We start from the raw sequence: 17,687 nt of genomic DNA on the forward strand, positions 1-17,687 counted from the left end.
TATTATAAATATTTTGAGTAACACTGTAATTCAAATGCATAATTTAGTGGGGAAATATATGGCATGAATTTAACAAAAAATGAAAAGGATGGCAGTATAGATAAGAACCTGAGCAGCAAGGGGATTGGATAATCAATCAGAGTCTGACTGAGATCCAACAGTGAGGAAATGAACTGTATTCATTTAATGTGCAGGCCCTGGGTGTGGAGGAGACTGAGACATAATCCCTGCCCTCGAGGATCTCAGAGGCCTTAAGCCCATCAATCATTTACTGTAAGCACTGAAAAGCTAGCAAAAACTATCTTTCTTTTCCTAGCATGAAGTGGGTAAATGGGTTATAGAAAAGAGCCAAAGAGCCCACTTAATTTTTTCTCTCTTGGCATCCCACTCACAAGTCAAAACCAGGAAATCTTCATTGTGCTTTGATGTTTCAAAAACAGAACACTGAAAAATTTTTCTTATGAGAATTCTGTTTTTAAGGAATTATTTTATCTATTTCTACTGTTTATAAAATTTACATGCTTAAGATATAAAAAACTACACAAAACAGCAATTAAAAGCACCTACCTCCCATTCTTATCCTCCATCTGAAGGTGGTACTGAATAGAATCTGTTGACAATGTCTTTGGGGTTCCTTCTCCCCATTTCAGCTTAAGGTTCTGGTGGCTGAAGGCAACACATTCCAGACGAGGTGGATCAGGAGGGAGGGGCTTAGTTTTTAATTTTATCATGTGGCTGAAAGGACCAGCTCCAAGGCTATTCAAAGCTTGAATTCGTATTCTAAATGCCAAATTAAAAATGCAAAAAAGTTTAGTTTATGATTGTTCTATTTAAAGTGTCTCTCTGGTCTAGGCAAAAATTAACATAGTTTTTAAGTGTACCTGTATGTTGTATCTGGTTGCAAATTGTTTATAATATAGCTTGTAACTTTTCCTACTGTCATGGGCTGTTTATCTCCAAAGTCTATGCTGTAGGCAAGGATTTCTGAACCATGGTCACAAGGCTTTTCCCAGCTTATTGCAAGGCATGTAGAAGGTGAATAATGGGGATTTTCTATATCATCATCACTTATTTCTTGAAGACAGGTTACAATCGCAGGAACTGATGGTGGTGTCACACAGGCTACTACTTCACTGAAAGGGCCTGCACCCACAATACTCAGAGCCTGCAAATTAACAGAGCCCTTAGTTAACAAAGACATGACCATGAAAATGCTCATAAAACCCTAGATAGAGTAAGTGACAAGGCCCTCATTGCCTTTACCTGAACTCTGCAATAATAGGTAGTTGCTGGTGAAAGTCCTTTTAATTCATAACTGAGACCAGGCCCACAGTAGCATATCTGCATACTTCCTTCAACTCCTCCCCATTCCAATCGATATTCAGTGACATCAGTTCCATTACTCAAAGGGACCTTTAAATTAAAAAAAGGATAAAAGTCTTAAATTTTGACAATGAATAAATAGTTTTTGGGCAAAAATGTTCTTTACCCAAGCATATCAAGAACTGGACTGCCTTTGAACGTCTTTAAAATGTTTAAGCAGAACTAAGACTGTTCAATATTGTATTTTTATTCATTAAAGCACCTGAATTTAAGATTGGTCAAAAAAATATAACGTTGCTTTCAATTAGAAATAAAAATAGGACTGAATAGCTTTAGAAAGAATATTTGAAGGTAAATATACTTCTAAATAATTCTATTAATATAAAAAAATATAAACTGTTTAATCATACATGGACATTTTCTTTGTTAAATTTCAAAGGAAACTGAAAATATAATTATTATTATTACTATACACAATAAATACACTGGACATAATAAATATGAGAAATACTATTATACTAATTCCTATGAATGTTTATACTGAATGTTAGTTAGGTTAAATATCTCAGTCCTGAGACAAAGCTTTTGTTAAAAAACAAAACACATCGTGAACAAGAATCTAAATACTCGTATTGCAACTATACCTTACTTAAATGCTTCAAAGGGAAAAAAGAACTCACTTTTTACCATATGACTCTGACTGGACATACTCTGTATAACTTAGCAGACAACATGAACAATATCTTTATTCTTATATATAAACTATTCTAATTGCTTAAGAAAATAAATATAAGTCAATGGAATTTACAATACCTCCCAATTTACTTGTGCACAAGTTGCAGATCTGCATGTCACTTGAGGGGGCTTGCATTGATCTGGTGGTCCAGGGGCTGTAGTAATGTCATATTTTTCTGAAAATGGTCCAAACTAGAAAAACAAATATAATCAGTGTTTTCATTTTTCACCTACTGATTGCATAGCTCTCCATAAAAATTCACAAAGAATTAAGTGTATCATTCCTCTCCTTCAAGACTAATTGGTCATAATTCTAAAAGCATACACAGAAAGTAAAAATGATCATGGAAGTGAATATGTTGGGTATTTTTAAGTTTAATTTACTGTACTTGCTTCTACTGTCCCTTATTCCTTCTTGAGCTGGTTTTTGTTAAGAAGGGCAGGGTATTAGGGAATTAGGTAGTTGGAATCAGTTGGAACAAATTATGTGCGGAGTGAAGGAATGGATACTGATTAAAAGCATGGGAGATAGGAGGCATAAATTGTATCTTAAAATTTAGAATAACTTTAGAAGGGTCTAAAATGTATATTTTCCGGAAATACAGAAAGCAAGTATTTACTTAAGATGATTTAGAAAATTATTACAAACCTGAAAGCATAGATTAAGGGTACTAATATTAAAAATGATACCCCAGTTTATTGTAGCCTTGTGGGACTCACAAGATGATGATTTATCTAAGAACTGCCAAGGAAATATGTAAGAAATTTAAAAATAAATTTACACATATAAATACCGATCTCAGTTGGAGAACATAAAACAGTACCACTGACTAAAATCCAAAATAATAGGGAGGGAAGAGGCTTCATTTAATTTTGTAAAAGTTTAATTATAGAATAGTTTGAAGCAATGTTACTCAGCTGAAGAAATTACTGCTTTGACTTTACAGAACCTGCTTCAATGCAGAGAGATGAGATCTGAGGGGAAAGGGCTTCGCCTCTATAGTCTGAGGTTTATCTGTATCACTTCCTCTTTTGTATGACTGTACAAACAGCTTCTTCAGTTGTAAAATGGAGATATCACTTATATTGCCTATTTTATGGAGTTGTACAATTATTTACATAATACTAAAAAAAAATCTCACACCAAACCAGAAATGCTTAAAATGTAAAGCTTTTTCCTTAGGCAAAAAAGTACATCACAATTAGTTGCCAACTGAAGTAAATGCTGCATATAACCAGCCTCAAAAAACAAGTATTTCACCATATGATCTCTTTTCTACTCTTATTTTACTAAATGAACCCTATTAGCACCACTCAAAAGGCAAACTTTAGCCCAGCTTAAGTTCAAAGTGTCACAAATTGTAAGTGGGATTTGAAAATACTGAGATTCTATAAAACTAAAATTAAATTATGGTATATACTAGTCTCTCTCTTATTTATAAATAGTTATTAAAAATTATATAACATGGAGTCACGTTAGAAACCAAAAAGCTAAATAATAAGTGCAATTATACATGTTACATGAAACACCACTGTGATTGTAATTCAGTCAGCATGGTCCTTCCTACCCCCATTTTGTTAGCTGCGCGCAGTCTGAAGCTGTAAGTCTTTCCAGGAAGAAGGCTGCTCACTGTACATTCTACTTCAGAACCCTGGTAAACTTCTCTAGGTTCATCTCTTTCTAAAGGAGACATTTCGACACCATAGCAGGAAATGGGTGATCCACCATCGACCAGAGGGGGTCCTAAAGGTGGAAAGATTTAGGCAACTTAACAAGAGGATTATATTTAGTACTAACTTAATTATAATTTATTACCAAAATGGAAATTACCCCATCGTAATTGTATTTCTTTTGCTTTGGGTCTACCCTGTAATCTGGGAGGGAGGCATGGGCCAGGAGGCACAGCTGGAGTCTGCACAAGTAAAGTTTCAGATACCTGCCAAAACAAAAGCAAAAACAAAACAAAAATGCCCCAAGCCAAATAATCAGATTGCTTTTGTTAAAGGAAAATAATATGAACACAAAAATTGCATCAATAATGTAGAACTGTAACTATCAACTGAAAATAAAGTTCTGAATAAAATCAAAACCCAATTAAATCATTAAAACTCAAATTAAATTTTACATAGACAAATAAAAGACATGTACTGTGTGACTACTATATACAAAGTAAGTTACCAAAAATAAAACACTCTTCTTTCTTCCATTAAAACAAACAAACAAAAAAACAATCCACCTCTACCACAACCTAATGGACATTATTTTTGACCTTGTCCAAATGGATCCACAAATCTCTTTTAAGGAAGGATGTTTTAACATTCTATAAATACTGTTTGCTATGTTTTCAGGACTATTTTGGCTACTTTACTGTATACTGTATTTTTAACTTAAACATCAATTCATGTATTTAAAAAGAGCTCTTCCTTCTTCTTTTCCACCTAAAAATAATTAAAAAATCAGGTAAGCTTTTCCAAATATTTGTCATCTTTCCAGGTATTTGGTATTGCTTTTAGCTTCTATGCTATTTTTTTTTTAAATCTTTTAGTTTTATTTTAAAAGACATTCTCTTAAAAACATTGACACAAACCCTATGCCATGTTTCTTATCTGCACTGTATTAAGGTTTACACTTAACTTTCTTTCCAAACCTAAGTATTTGATCATCACCTTATTCAGAAAGGTATCCTATAAAAGAATGCTATAATGGTATTTTAGAAAAAGTTTTTTTGTTTTTTGTTTTTAATGGGGGGGAGGGGGCGGGGCAGGAAGGGTTTGCTTTTGTTAAAATCCGAGAAGATTTCTGTATTAGAGAAAATGAAGCAATTGGATTCCAAGCCTATTGGGCAGGACTTGAAGTTTCACAATACTTGCATTTTCAACAAAAGCTTATAATCCATTTTCAAAAGTACTTTTATTGCATTAAGTTCTGCTTGAAAATAATAATTATGAATGCTCTAAGAAATCATTCTTGGTTAAATTGTTTAAAAAAATCACTCCTATTAAAAAACATCTCTCTCCAGAACATTACATATGTCTCATATATATGGTCAATCTGAAGTCCATTTTGGTTACTGGGTCTCTAATAATAAAAACAATTGCCAACATTTCTGAAATAAGAAAATATTAGAATCTGTGTTTACACAGTAAATATTTTATGGTTTGTATGATACTCATAACTTACAGAACAGTAAACTGGTCTACAATTATTTTATTTCTATTTCTGTTAGGTATGGTTACTGAGCATCACCCTAAAATTTATCTTTATAAAATTTTCTGCAATGTTTTCATACATTTGTTTTCCAAAGCCAAATAAGCAGAAAATAGATATTCACTGAATACAGTCTAGACTATGAGCTAAGTGGTCACTATATTCTAGTCATTATAAAATTAACCACCTGGGTTTCAGAAATTACTTTTATACATTTATAAATACATTTCGCTATTTGAAGTGGCATCTGGTGATCTGGTGACCGAACTTGAAAAAAAGAAAAAATCTATAAGCATTACCGCACTCTGTCCTCCATCACTGATGCAGTAAACTCGTAAACGATAAAAACAGCCTGGACTTAGTCGATCACAAAGATGTTCCCTAGTAGCTCCACTGTATATCATATCCCATTTATTTCCTGTAAGGTGGAAAATTATGTTCTATCAGCTACAAGGTAATGTTTAACATTTTGGTATCATGGACACGGCAGGTATCCTAGCTTCACTAAATATGTGTTTATACAATTTGTCAGAAACAATTTAAGCTTGTTTCGAGTTTCCTGGAAATGATCTAATTTTCTTTACGTGTGTAGCTTCCTAGACAAATTCTGCATGGCTCTGTTGAAGGAACATATCTTTGTAACTCTGTACAGACTTCCACTTAGATTGATAATTTGCTTTTAATTAAGCATTTTAAATGTGTTTACTGGTCCAGTAATAACATTATAACACACAAAGAGTAGAAAAAACCAATACCATAGGAAGTTTAGTCTTAACTAAAAGATATCCTTATTTTTTGCAGGCAATAGGTCATTTCACGGAAATAAAGACTGTTTAATGTGTCATTCAAAAATAAAGTTCATAGAAATTACAAATAAAACTAGTATAATGTAAGTTTAATAGATTCTAGAAGATAAAATTTTTCTCTGATACATTTGGCTGTGAGTCTAACTGAATAAACTAACTTTCAGGATACTTTAGGTAAACTGGTACTTAGCAATGCAAACAAACAACAAAAAAGTAAGAAAATATATATGTAATAATGTAGGTGTAGAGAAGTCTTACATTTGGTCTGCTATATTTCTGGAGACTAAAACTTACAGTGGGTCATAACAGTCAAAATCCTAACTAAAATCAAAAGGAAAGAGATCATATAAAGTGTAGTCATGAAGAGTATAGGCAGGCTGATTGCTATAAATCTATTACTTTTTAATAGCTATTCTTACCATTAGAACCTTCGGCCATCTCCACTACATATTTATTGATGGCTGCCCCTCCACTGTCTTTTGGTGGGTCTATTCAAAGAAGCAAGAGTGACATTAGGTGAAGTACAGACAATTTAAATGGCAGAAAATCCTAATAAACTAGGATTGCTTAAAAATTAAAAAGAATCACTTGCAATACTTTTTAATATCAGCATCTCATTACTCTACTGTTTTTACATTAAGTAATGTATAAGCAGGTGCTCGATGTTTATTTATTTATTTATTTAGATGAGGCAACCCTTGGTTGACCTTACAGATTGCAAGGACCTTGTCAGTTTACGATCCCTTATTTTTGATTTTTTTTTACGCGTACAGCACCTGGTCTTCCTAGGTGGTCTCCTATCCAAGTACTAACCAGGCCCGACCCTGCTTACCTTCCGAGATCAGATGGGATTGGGCTTGTTCAGGGCGGTATGGCCACAGACTTTTTTTTTTTTTTTAAATGAATAAGTGATTTTTATTTCTCATGAGAACAAGGATGAGCCAGGTGACATTAGCTACTCCAGTTATCTTTCATTTGACACAGTGCTATCCCTGCTAATAACCCTATAGTAGATCCCAAGTTCTTTCTGTATCAAATCTGAACCTATATGAGTGAGTACTTAGCTTTCTACAAAAAAGATCCTCAAACAATGACTCTCACATTTTCTATTGAACTTACTTGAGTTAACACATTTATTCAAATATCTTAAAAATTATCTTAATATTCAAGTCATTTAAATCAAATATAAAAGTAATGATGTACATTATATCTTACCCCAAGTTATTTTAAAACTGTGTGAATGTATCTTTCCTTTAACTGAAGGCTTTACAGGTACTCCTGGTTTATCAGGGCATGTAGTAAATTCTACTATTTCACTTGGATTACTTTTACCTTCTGAGTTGTAAGCAATAACCTGTGACGGGAACACAAAAATAAAATAATTAACGTTTGATATCTAATGATATTGGCTTAATGAACAAAGTGATGAGAAACAAAGCCTCAAATGATAAAGTATTCATGATGTGATGGCTTATTTATGTAAGAATTGATTGTCCTTAATAGGGACTCGCCAGAGATGAATTCAGGTATAATCCCCTTTTAGAGTCAGTCCTGGGAATACAAATGTAAGTCTAACATTCTTATAATACTAACAAAAGTCAACACAGGAAAAAGCTATAATTTGATGATATTTGATGGGCTTCAGGTTGTTTCACTTATTCTTTCAATATTCTTCAGGAGTTTAACAAGATGTCCACAAATTCTTTGAGTATTCTTTCTTCAAAAGATAAAGGTTAATTTCTCTTCCCTTTGAGTTTTACTTAATGACTTCTCACAAATCGAACGTAGCACATATGATGATGTGTGTAACTTCTCCATGGAAAAGCTTATGTGGTGAAGAACTGAAACCTCTGCCCAATAGTCAGTGAGGAACTGAGGGCTCCTGGCAACAACCACTTGAGTGAAATTGGAAGCATGTCCTTCAGCACCAGTCAAGCCTTCAGATGACCGCAACCAGTCAACAATCTGACAGCAACCTCACGGAAACCCTGAATCAGAACCACCTGGCTAAGTTGGTCCTGACTCCCTGACTCACAGAAACAATGAGATAATAAATATTTTTCTCAAGCTACTAAGTTGTACAGCAATAGATAAATGTAATTCATATCTAGCTATTATTATATTTGACTTTAGTAATTTAATTACATTTATATTTTAACTTACTCATCTACTGAACTTAAAGCTCCTCAAGTCCAATATCAAACTTGATATGATTCTTCCTTTCCCAAACCTGCTCCATCCCTGCTCTTCCCCATTACTAAAAAAGCACTACCGTCTTCATACTTGTTCGAATAAAAAATCTAGGGGACATCCTTGATTTTTATTTCTCTAAACCTACACATCAAATCTACAGTAGTCCCCCCATATCTGTGGTTTCTTTTCCCACAGTTTAGTGACCTGCGGCCAACTGTAGTCTGAAAATATTAAATTGAAAATTCCAGGAATAAATAATTCATGTTTTAAATTGTGCAGTGCCCTGAGGAGCGTAATGAAACATTGCACTGTCCCACTCCAGCCCACCCAAGACGTGAACCATCCCTTTGCCAGCGTATCCAAGCTGTATATACCACCTGCCCATTAAGTCATTTAGTAGCCATCTTGGTTATCAGATAGGTTATCAGAAAGAGCGAGAGATCACATTCACGTAACTTTATTTCTAGTAAATTGGTATAATTGTTCTATATTATTAGTTATTGCTGTTAACCACTTACTGTGCCTAATTTATAAATTAAGCTTTATCAGAAATATATATTTATAGGAAAGAAACATAGTATACATAGGATTTGGTACTATCTGTGGTTTCAGGCATCCACCAGGGTGTGTGTGTGTGGGAAGTTCTTGGATAGTAGTAACCCCTTCAGATAAGGGGAGAATGCTCTATCAGTAAACACCATCAATTATACCTGTTTTCTACTACTATCATCACCTTAGTCAATGCCTTTTTCCTGTCTTTTCTGAATGACTACAATATATTCCTAACGAGTCTCCCAGCTTCCATTCTTTTCCTCAATCCCATCTACTTTCTACACTGCAGCCAGAGGTACTTTATCACATCTGAGCTTAAACCTTCAAGGGCTTCTCATCTTACTCAGAATCAAACCTTAATTCCTTACCATGGCATATAACACCCTATGTGATTTCACCCTGACTGCCTCCACTTTAGAGACTTTTGCATTAGCAGTTATTTCCCCTGCCTGGAATGTTCTTTAAGATCTTGATGTGCTTACCTCCTTGTTATTCAGATCTGTTTAAATGTCATTTCTGAGAAGATTTTTTTACTACCTAACCCACTCTGTCACCTCACCTTATTTTCATTAACTTTCCACTAACATTTTTTGCTTGTTAATTGTCTAGTTCCTCCATTAGATTAGCTATTTTGACCACTGTTGTATTCCTGGTGTTTAGAATAGTGCTTATCATAGAGTAGATGCTCAATAACTATTGGCTGAATAAATGACTCATAGATAGGGACAATATGATGCTACATGACACTACAGACAAGGAAGGATGTAAGTAAATCTACTACCCCAAAAAACTCAGACTATTTTACTGAGTTCTCATGGGCTGCATGAATTGTTTGTCTAATTATTCAATTTTGCTCAGGCTTCCTCAGTCCTCTCAAATAGATTTCAAAATGTTTTCTCACCCTGCTGTTTTAAAAATCAGACTTCAAAGGGAATCAAAGCACTTCTCAATATGGTACAGTGTCTACTTAAATCTAATAACTAGAGAAAATTTTAAAAAAAAGATTCCCTAAAAAACACAAAGATACACTAATAATGTTTTTAAGGCTATATATTTCAACACTGCCTCATGTTACTTCAGTTAGCCATGAAGGTATAAAGCCCTAAGATTATCTCCCCCAACCCCACCCTAATTCACAAATAATTAAAATATTCATTTAGAGGGAGCAATGGTGTGGTGCACTCCTTACCTTCAGTGAGTTTAGAATCTTTATACAGGAGACAGACAGTATGCATATCAAAAGAATTAGCTAAGAGAAGATGACTATGGCCTAAAATGGTCTAGGAAAGCTCTGAAAAGGCAAATGGAGGTGATATGAGGTCTTCATGGGCAACAGCAGTGAAAAAGAACAGAAAACCCTGAGTATAAAAGCAGAAGTAAATAGTAAATAGTGAGCTTTGCTCAGGGAAAATGAATAATTGATCTGCTAAGGTAGCCAGGTCAAGTAAGGAGTGAAAGGCAGTATATTAAAAAAAACTTTACTAGTCAGAATATAAAGAGCCTTATGTCAAATTGAGGAAATTGTTTTTCAAAGGGAAAGTTGTGTTTCAGAAAGGTTTATTTAGGTATAAAATAGAACTTGGATTAGGAGAAAGAATAGCCTGAAAAGGTCTGGAGATTTAGCATTCTTCAGGACAGAAATGACAGTGATGTAAAGCAAGAGGTGATATATCCAAGGGAAAAAGGGATACCAAAACAAACAAACAAACAAACAAACAAACAAAACTAAGGACTAAACTTGGGCACACTTAGATTAGGGCAGAGAAGGCATCGTAAAGTGATACTAGAAAAGATGAGAAAAAGGAAGGGACCATGACTATGTGCTGCCACAGATGCTGATGTGTAAGCGAATTTTAAAGGATGGAAGACAGAAGTTAATGGATCCAAATACTGTTTTGATTTTTCTCTACTGATGAAAAGTCCTCAAAGATAAGTAAGCTGAAGTGAAAGTGTCTAAGAGCTCCCCGCTTAAGGTACTCAGACCTTGACCTTTAGAAGCTTTGTTACTTGAAAAACTGTTTTTCAGGAACTTCAGGAAACAAGGCATCAGCTTTCTAGTGATGCCCAGAGTCATAGGGACTGGCCGCCACTTCTGAAGTCTTTCTTCTTTTTTTTGGAAAGCTGGTCCTGGCTCAGCTTCCTATGAGCCATTTGATGGAGTTAGGCATTGTTTTGCTTGTTTTCACTCTGAATTTTATATGATTTTAAGAAATGACTGCTTTCTTATGTGTCAAATTTTAATTTTTCTTTTATCCTTTAAATTTTTATTTTTTAAATCAAATTTATTGGGGTGACATTGGTTAACAAAATTATATAGGTTTCAAGTGTACAATTCAATACTATGTCATATGTATATTACATTATGTGCTCACCACCCAAAGTTAAATTTCCTTCCATCACCATATATTTGACACCTTTTACCTTTATCTACCTCCTTCCTCTCCCATTCCCCTCTGGTAAATACTATACTGTTGTATGTGTCTATACATTTTTGTTTGTTTTTCTTTAAATTCTTTCATTGTTCTAAGTTTGTTTTAGTATTTTGAGGGTCCTAGGATTGTCCTCAGTATAGAATCTAGAATGCTGGCATTTGGAAAACTTGGTCATATTAGAATTTTATTTTATGTTAATCATATCCTTTACAAACAATAGCATACTATCTTTTTATTAGTTCCTAACTTATATTTTTATTCCTTTTGCTTAGTAGCCTAGGAATTTTTTAGAGTGTTAAGATTTTATTTTGATATGTTTTCCTCGAAAGAGAAGTCTGAAATGTCAAGCTAGAAAAGACAGACATAGCAACAGGATTTAATGATTAAAAACCCTCTCAGCTGGCACCCACTACATGGCAGATTCAAAATAAATATCTGGGTTTCTAGATAACTTTGTACAGTCATCATTTTCTCTTTTCTAGTTTTTTTTCTTCTTGCCCTCTTGATCAGTGGTTCTTTAATTTCAGTAAGCATCAGAATCATTTGGAGGGCTTGCTAAAACAGTTTGCTAGGCCTCACCCTTAGCAAACTGAATTTCTGATAGAGTAGATCTGGGGTGGGGCCAGTGAATTAACATCTCTAACAAGTTTCCAGGTGATGCTGATAGAGAACTACTATTCTGAGAACTACTGTTCTAGATCTTACCACTATTTTAATTTGTTTAAAAAACCAGTATAAAATTCCTTCCTATAATCCAGCAATTTGTTAAGAGGTAGTTTAAGGACATAGTTTCCCCATCTCCTCTCCAGTTATTTGGGTGCGGGTTCTTTTTTAGAAAAGCCTACTGTCTTCTTGGAGATATGGATTGTCAACCCTGCAACTTGAGAGTGACTGCCACAGTGAGAATTTTAAATAGAAATTGATGATTTGTTTATAACGAATCAGTCAGGTATTTAACTCCTATCTGTGTGTGTGTTTTTATTCCTATGTGGCAAAAACACTATGGTGTTACATGGTAGTAGAATTCTAAGAATTTTAATCAACTTACTAAATTATAAATACATTAACAACTTCCCCTTAGAAGACCTGTTGATGTGATAATCATTATTGAAACAAAAATACAATCCAACATCATTATAAGAGGAAAACTGGAATATATTTCTCACGTATTTTATAAATGCCGTAAATATGAAAACTGTATTTAGAAATTAAAATAACCAGGTGTTATCAGAAAATTTTAAAATGAAGCTAATGTATAAAGCAAAGTATAACAAATATAATTATGCACTACATAATCAAATTTTCCATTATCATTAAAATTTTCTTTCTAAGGTCCTTGAGTAATAAATTATCCTTGTTCTTTAATAAAGAAAATTTACAGTGGTTTCTGTTATTTATTTGAAATGATTTGATTAAAAAAAGCATTGGTAAGAAAATTCGAATGTTGAATTTATCAACTAATGAGCATCCTGTTATATTTTTTGGAAAACTTAAAAAAGTAGGCCAGCTTATATGAACTGGTATATTAATTAATTCAAGCACTATCTGTCAAGAAATAGCAATGTCTATCACTGACCAGATCAGAGCTAACACATAGCCTAGAAGGGATGCTATACTATAAAAGATACAGAATATCTGGAGTCTCCATAGTAGAATTTTCAATGTGTGCTACCGCTTCAAGTGAGCAAGAATAACATGCAGGGTCTCTCTGCCTTCCTCTTGAAACAATTCAGTCCAAAGGCCAGATGGTCTAAACAAGGAAAGAATTTGCACTGGGAGAGGGGGGTGGGTTGGGTGGAGGAAGCGGCATTTGCCTAGTGGGAACTAAAGCACCCTGAATAAGGAAGGATATGATAGGAAGGGGAGGAGTTTGATCGAATAAAACATTGTATTGAACGTAAGTAACTGGGCCAATGTTTCTCACTGATAATGAAGTCAGAAATAAGGAAAGGGAGAAAATTAGAATTAACCTGTGGTGTAAAAAAAGAACACACACACACAAACACACACAGCACAACACAATGTTGCTAGCTCTGTCCATTGTCCAAGTCAGAAATAATGAAGTCAGAAATAAGGAAAGGGAGAAAATTAGAATTAACCTGTGGTGTAAAAAAAGAAACACACACACACACACACACACACACAGCACAACACAATGTTGCTAGCTCTGTCCATTGTCCAAGACCCCCAGTGGATGCCTTATAGTAATAAGTATACTGCCAGATCCTGGCTTCTAAATATCATTGTCTACTAATGAACCCAGGTACTTTGAGAAATAGCCAATTCCAGGGTTAAAGAAGGTAAAGTATGAGACTGGAATAATGCGTACCAGAAATGAAGGGCTCAAAGAATGGGGGGGGGAGGGAGGGCATTTCAAAAGGATTCAGAAGCTGGATTGAATGGTCTTCCAAATCTAGACAATCTGAGTTTCATTACTGATAACCACAGTAACAAAATATAACCTACTCAATAAAAAGGAATCCATGGACTCATACTGATATAAATACATGAAAAGAGAAAAGCTTTTCCTTATAGTACAAAGCCAACTAATAAACGTAGAAGGAATGATAAAATTAAAAAATTACTTGGCAACTATTAATCATAGTAATGATTCAGGCAAGAATTATTAATGAGTGTTAAAACTAGTGGGTAAAAATTTGATGAGGAACAGATGTTTATATAATATTTACAAAATACTTATTAATTACAAAGAGAAAAAGAACAACTTTTCAGTGAAGAAACATGGTAGGTACCATTTTCATCAAATGACTACCAGTAATGAAACAAACTGAAATTGTGCACCACTTGACACAATATACTAAAAAAGAAAAAAAAAAATAGCATTATTTTGATATCGCTGCTAAAAAAAAGCATGTTCTAATTATTTTTAACGACATGCACAGTTTAAAAGATATTTGTTCACATTATACAAATAAAGTCCTGTAAAATGTTAAAACTGTTTTGAATTTATATATAGTAGCCCTGTCCCCCCTTATCTGTGGGCAATCTGTTCCAAGACCTGCCAGTGGATACCTGAAACTGTGGATAGAACCAAATCCTATATGTGCTTTTTCATACATACATACGTAGGACAGTCTAGTTTATAAATTAGGCATAGTAAGCGATTAACAATAACTAATAATAAAACAATTATAACAATATACTGTAATAAAAGTTGTGTTATTATAGTCACTCATTTATGGGGACCCTTGCTGAAGTCTTCATATAGGCTCAATGCTTTTTGGCGCAACATGTTGCTGACAACTGTACATTTTCCTTCATGTCCTCCACCTATACATTTAATGCCCTTTCCATCTTAACTAAGCATTTAATGCACTGTGGCTGTAACTTTTGCAGTGTGAGGTGTGACAGCAAAAAGTGCATGAATTCCTTTTCTCAGAATTTCATGGATAGATTTGTTCTTAACTATAGATCTTATTTATGAATTAGGAACCGCGGCATGATTTTTTCTCTTATTAAGTTGAGAACTTTAACTTTTTCATTTAAAGGATGCACTTTATGGCTTCACTTTGGAATATATGAATTGCGAGTATGACTATTCTTGTGCTTTGAGGCCATGATTAAGTAAATGAGGATTACCTGAAACATGAACACTGATACTGTGGCAGTTGATTTGCTACCAGAGATGGCAAATAAGGGACTGAAGGGGTAGGTAGCATATACAGCATGGATACAGTGGACAAAGGGATGATTTACATCCATGGCTTGATCGAGTGGGAAGGTATGAGATTTCATTATGCTACTCAGAAATACACACAATTTAAAATTTATGAATCATTTATTTCTGGAATTTTCCATTAAAAGTTTTCAGACCCCAGTTGACTATGGGTAACTTAAACTGCGGAAAACAAAACTGCAGATAAGGGGGGACTTCTGTATGTAAAATTTGAGAAGCACTGCCATATAGTAAAATGTAAAACAAAGCTCATTAGAAAAGGACAAAATTCTTTAAGATTTTAAATCAAGGGAGTGAAGTATATACTTGGCTTTAAAACAACAGGAATAATAAGAACAAACACATCTTTTAAGGGCCTTCAAAGCTTACCTTAAATTTATACTTTGTACTACGCCTGAGATTTTTCACTGTGTAAGCAAGATCTTCTCCATCATATTTAGGCTTAAAACCATATCCCTGGAAAGGAAAAACAAATCTTCATTAGATGTGTAACAGAGCAAATATATGGAATAATGAATATGTATATATGAAAAGACCCAGGTCCTACTCATTTTCTACCATGTGCAATGTGATTAATGCTCTGTTCAATGTAATCCTCACCTTGGTGCTTCTGACTTGAGTGAATGGATCCAGAAATGATACTGAATGTTTGTAGAAGGATGAGAGAGACCAATTATTCTCAATAAAAACAGTAGCCAAGAGAAGATTTTTGTGTTGAGGAAAGAGTCAGAGCCAGTGGTAACTTTACCATCAGTCAGTTTATCACTAGAAATAAGAACTTCCCATACAGATGCTGTTAAGAGCTAAACAGAGCTATAACCAACATATTTAACTTGCCCTGAACACAGAGTTGTATTTAGGTGAACAAATGAATGGTTGGTTGTGCTGGCAGGCAGAGATATTACTTAGGTTTGGGATTGCTATTTATAGTCCCAGTGATAATGCTTTACTTTCCCATGTTATTTTTTAAGTTTTAAAAAAAGATATAATGTACCATAAAATTCCCATTTTAAAGTATAAAACTCAGTGGTTTATAGTACAGTCACAAGGTTGTATAACCATCATTTAATTTCTAATTCCAGAGTAAAGCCTGTACTTTCTTTTAGGTTAGCAGTCACTTGCCGTTTTTCATCCACTAATATACTTTCCATCTCTGTGGATTTGCCTATATCCATACAAATGAAATAATAAAATATGTGGTCTTTTATAACTATTTTTTAAAAAAATTAGTTTCAAGTATACAGTATATTGGTTAGACACCTATATAGTTCATAAAACGATTCCCCCAATTGCTCCCTCCCTCCCGTAACCCTCCACCTAGCCAACGTATTAATGCTAACTACATTCCCTATGCCATGCTCCCCATCACTGTGAACATCCATCAGCTACTAATTGTACTTCTTTAACCCTTCACCCTATTTTCTCAGACTCCCCAACCCCCTCCCCTTCTGTCCGTCACCAGAATGTCCACTATATTTGTGAGTCTGTTTTTGATTAGTTTGTTTTTATTCCTTAGATTCCGCATACAAGTGAAATCATACAGTGTTCATCTTTCTCTCTCTGAAATAAATACCTTCTACGTCCATCAAAGCAGTATCTTTTCCCATCCCCTTCCTTTTAGTCTGTGTGTGTCTTTATCTGAAGTGAGTCTTTTGTATTTTTTCTCCTTAGAGAAGTCCCTCCAACATTTCCTATAATACTGGCTTGGTGGTGATAAATTCCTTTAATTTATTTTTCTCTGGGAAGCTCTTTATCTGTCCTTCAACTCTAAATGAGAGCTTTGCTGGATAAAGTATCCTTGGTTGTAGATCATGGGTCTTCATCCTGTCGAATATTTTTTGTTAAGCCCTTCTGTCCTGCATAGTTTCTTTTGAGAAATCAGCTGCCAGTCTTATGGATGTTCCCATATAAGTAATTGTCTGTTTTTCTCTTGCTGCTTTTAATATTCTTTCTTTGTAGTTAATCTTTGGCATTTTAATTATTATGTGTCTTGGTGTGGGCCTCTTTGGATCGGTGGTTTTTGGAATTCTCTGAGCTTCCTGGGGTTTTCTGTCCATTTCCTTCACCAGGTTAGGGAAGTCTTCCATCATTATTTCTTCAAATAGCTGTTCAACATCTTGATTTTCTTCAGTTACACTGATCAGATGAATATTTGGACCTTTAATAGTGTCTCATATGCTCCTTAAATTATTTTTATAGTCTTGGCATCTTATCTCTTGCCATTCTGATTGCGTGTCCTTGGCTTTCCTGTCCTCTAGACAGGGCATTTGATCCTTTTCTTTATTCACTTTGTTTATTCCATTTGATATACTTTTCATATTAGATAATGTGTTCTTCATTTTCAGACTGGTTCCCTTTTATAATTTCCATTTCCATTTTTATCTCTTTGTTGGAGTTCTCTATACTTCCCGAAAGTTTATTGAGCATCTTTATAACCAGTGTTTTGAACTCTGTATCTGTTAGATTACTTGACTCCATTATATCTGGATCTCTGTTCTGTTCTGTCATATGGTTTCTGCTTCTTTGTCTTCCCATTTTGGCTGCCTTTCTGTGTCTGTTTCTATGTACCAAGCAAAGGTCCTAAGTCTCCCGGTCTTATTAGTGTGGATTTGTGAAGTAGGTGTCCAGTGGCACAGTCCTGAGAGGGGTTCAGCTGCAGGCCAAACTTAGCCCAAGTCTCTACCCCTCTGGGGCCACCTGTTAAGATTCAGCAAGCAATCCACAGATGCTGTGCTTACAGT

General features: G+C 34.4%; 1 protein-coding gene and 1 pseudogene across 6 annotated transcripts in view; both read right to left on the bottom strand.

Annotated features, from left to right (window-relative positions):
* Positions 1 to 17,687, bottom strand: part of FNDC3A (fibronectin type III domain containing 3A) — a 173,911-nt gene that overhangs the window by 11,534 nt on the left and 144,690 nt on the right. For all 6 annotated transcript variants that reach the window (XM_036228574.1, XM_036228572.1, XM_036228573.1 and 3 more), the window contains 10 exons: positions 15,316 to 15,402; positions 7,288 to 7,426; positions 6,492 to 6,560; positions 5,566 to 5,684; positions 3,890 to 3,995; positions 3,627 to 3,802; positions 2,137 to 2,250; positions 1,264 to 1,413; positions 882 to 1,165; positions 568 to 780 (listed from right to left, as the gene is read on the bottom strand). In XM_036228574.1, the coding sequence (XP_036084467.1) occupies positions 568 to 780; positions 882 to 1,165; positions 1,264 to 1,413; positions 2,137 to 2,250; positions 3,627 to 3,802; positions 3,890 to 3,995; positions 5,566 to 5,684; positions 6,492 to 6,560; positions 7,288 to 7,426; positions 15,316 to 15,402 (1,457 nt within the window). The remainder of the gene's footprint in view (positions 1 to 567; positions 781 to 881; positions 1,166 to 1,263; positions 1,414 to 2,136; positions 2,251 to 3,626; positions 3,803 to 3,889; positions 3,996 to 5,565; positions 5,685 to 6,491; positions 6,561 to 7,287; positions 7,427 to 15,315; positions 15,403 to 17,687) is intronic.
* Positions 6,837 to 6,955, bottom strand: LOC118609493 (annotated as a pseudogene).

Source organism: Rousettus aegyptiacus, unplaced genomic scaffold (assembly GCF_014176215.1).
Source record: "Rousettus aegyptiacus isolate mRouAeg1 unplaced genomic scaffold, mRouAeg1.p scaffold_m13_p_11, whole genome shotgun sequence".
NCBI lineage: Eukaryota > Metazoa > Chordata > Mammalia > Chiroptera > Pteropodidae > Rousettus > Rousettus aegyptiacus.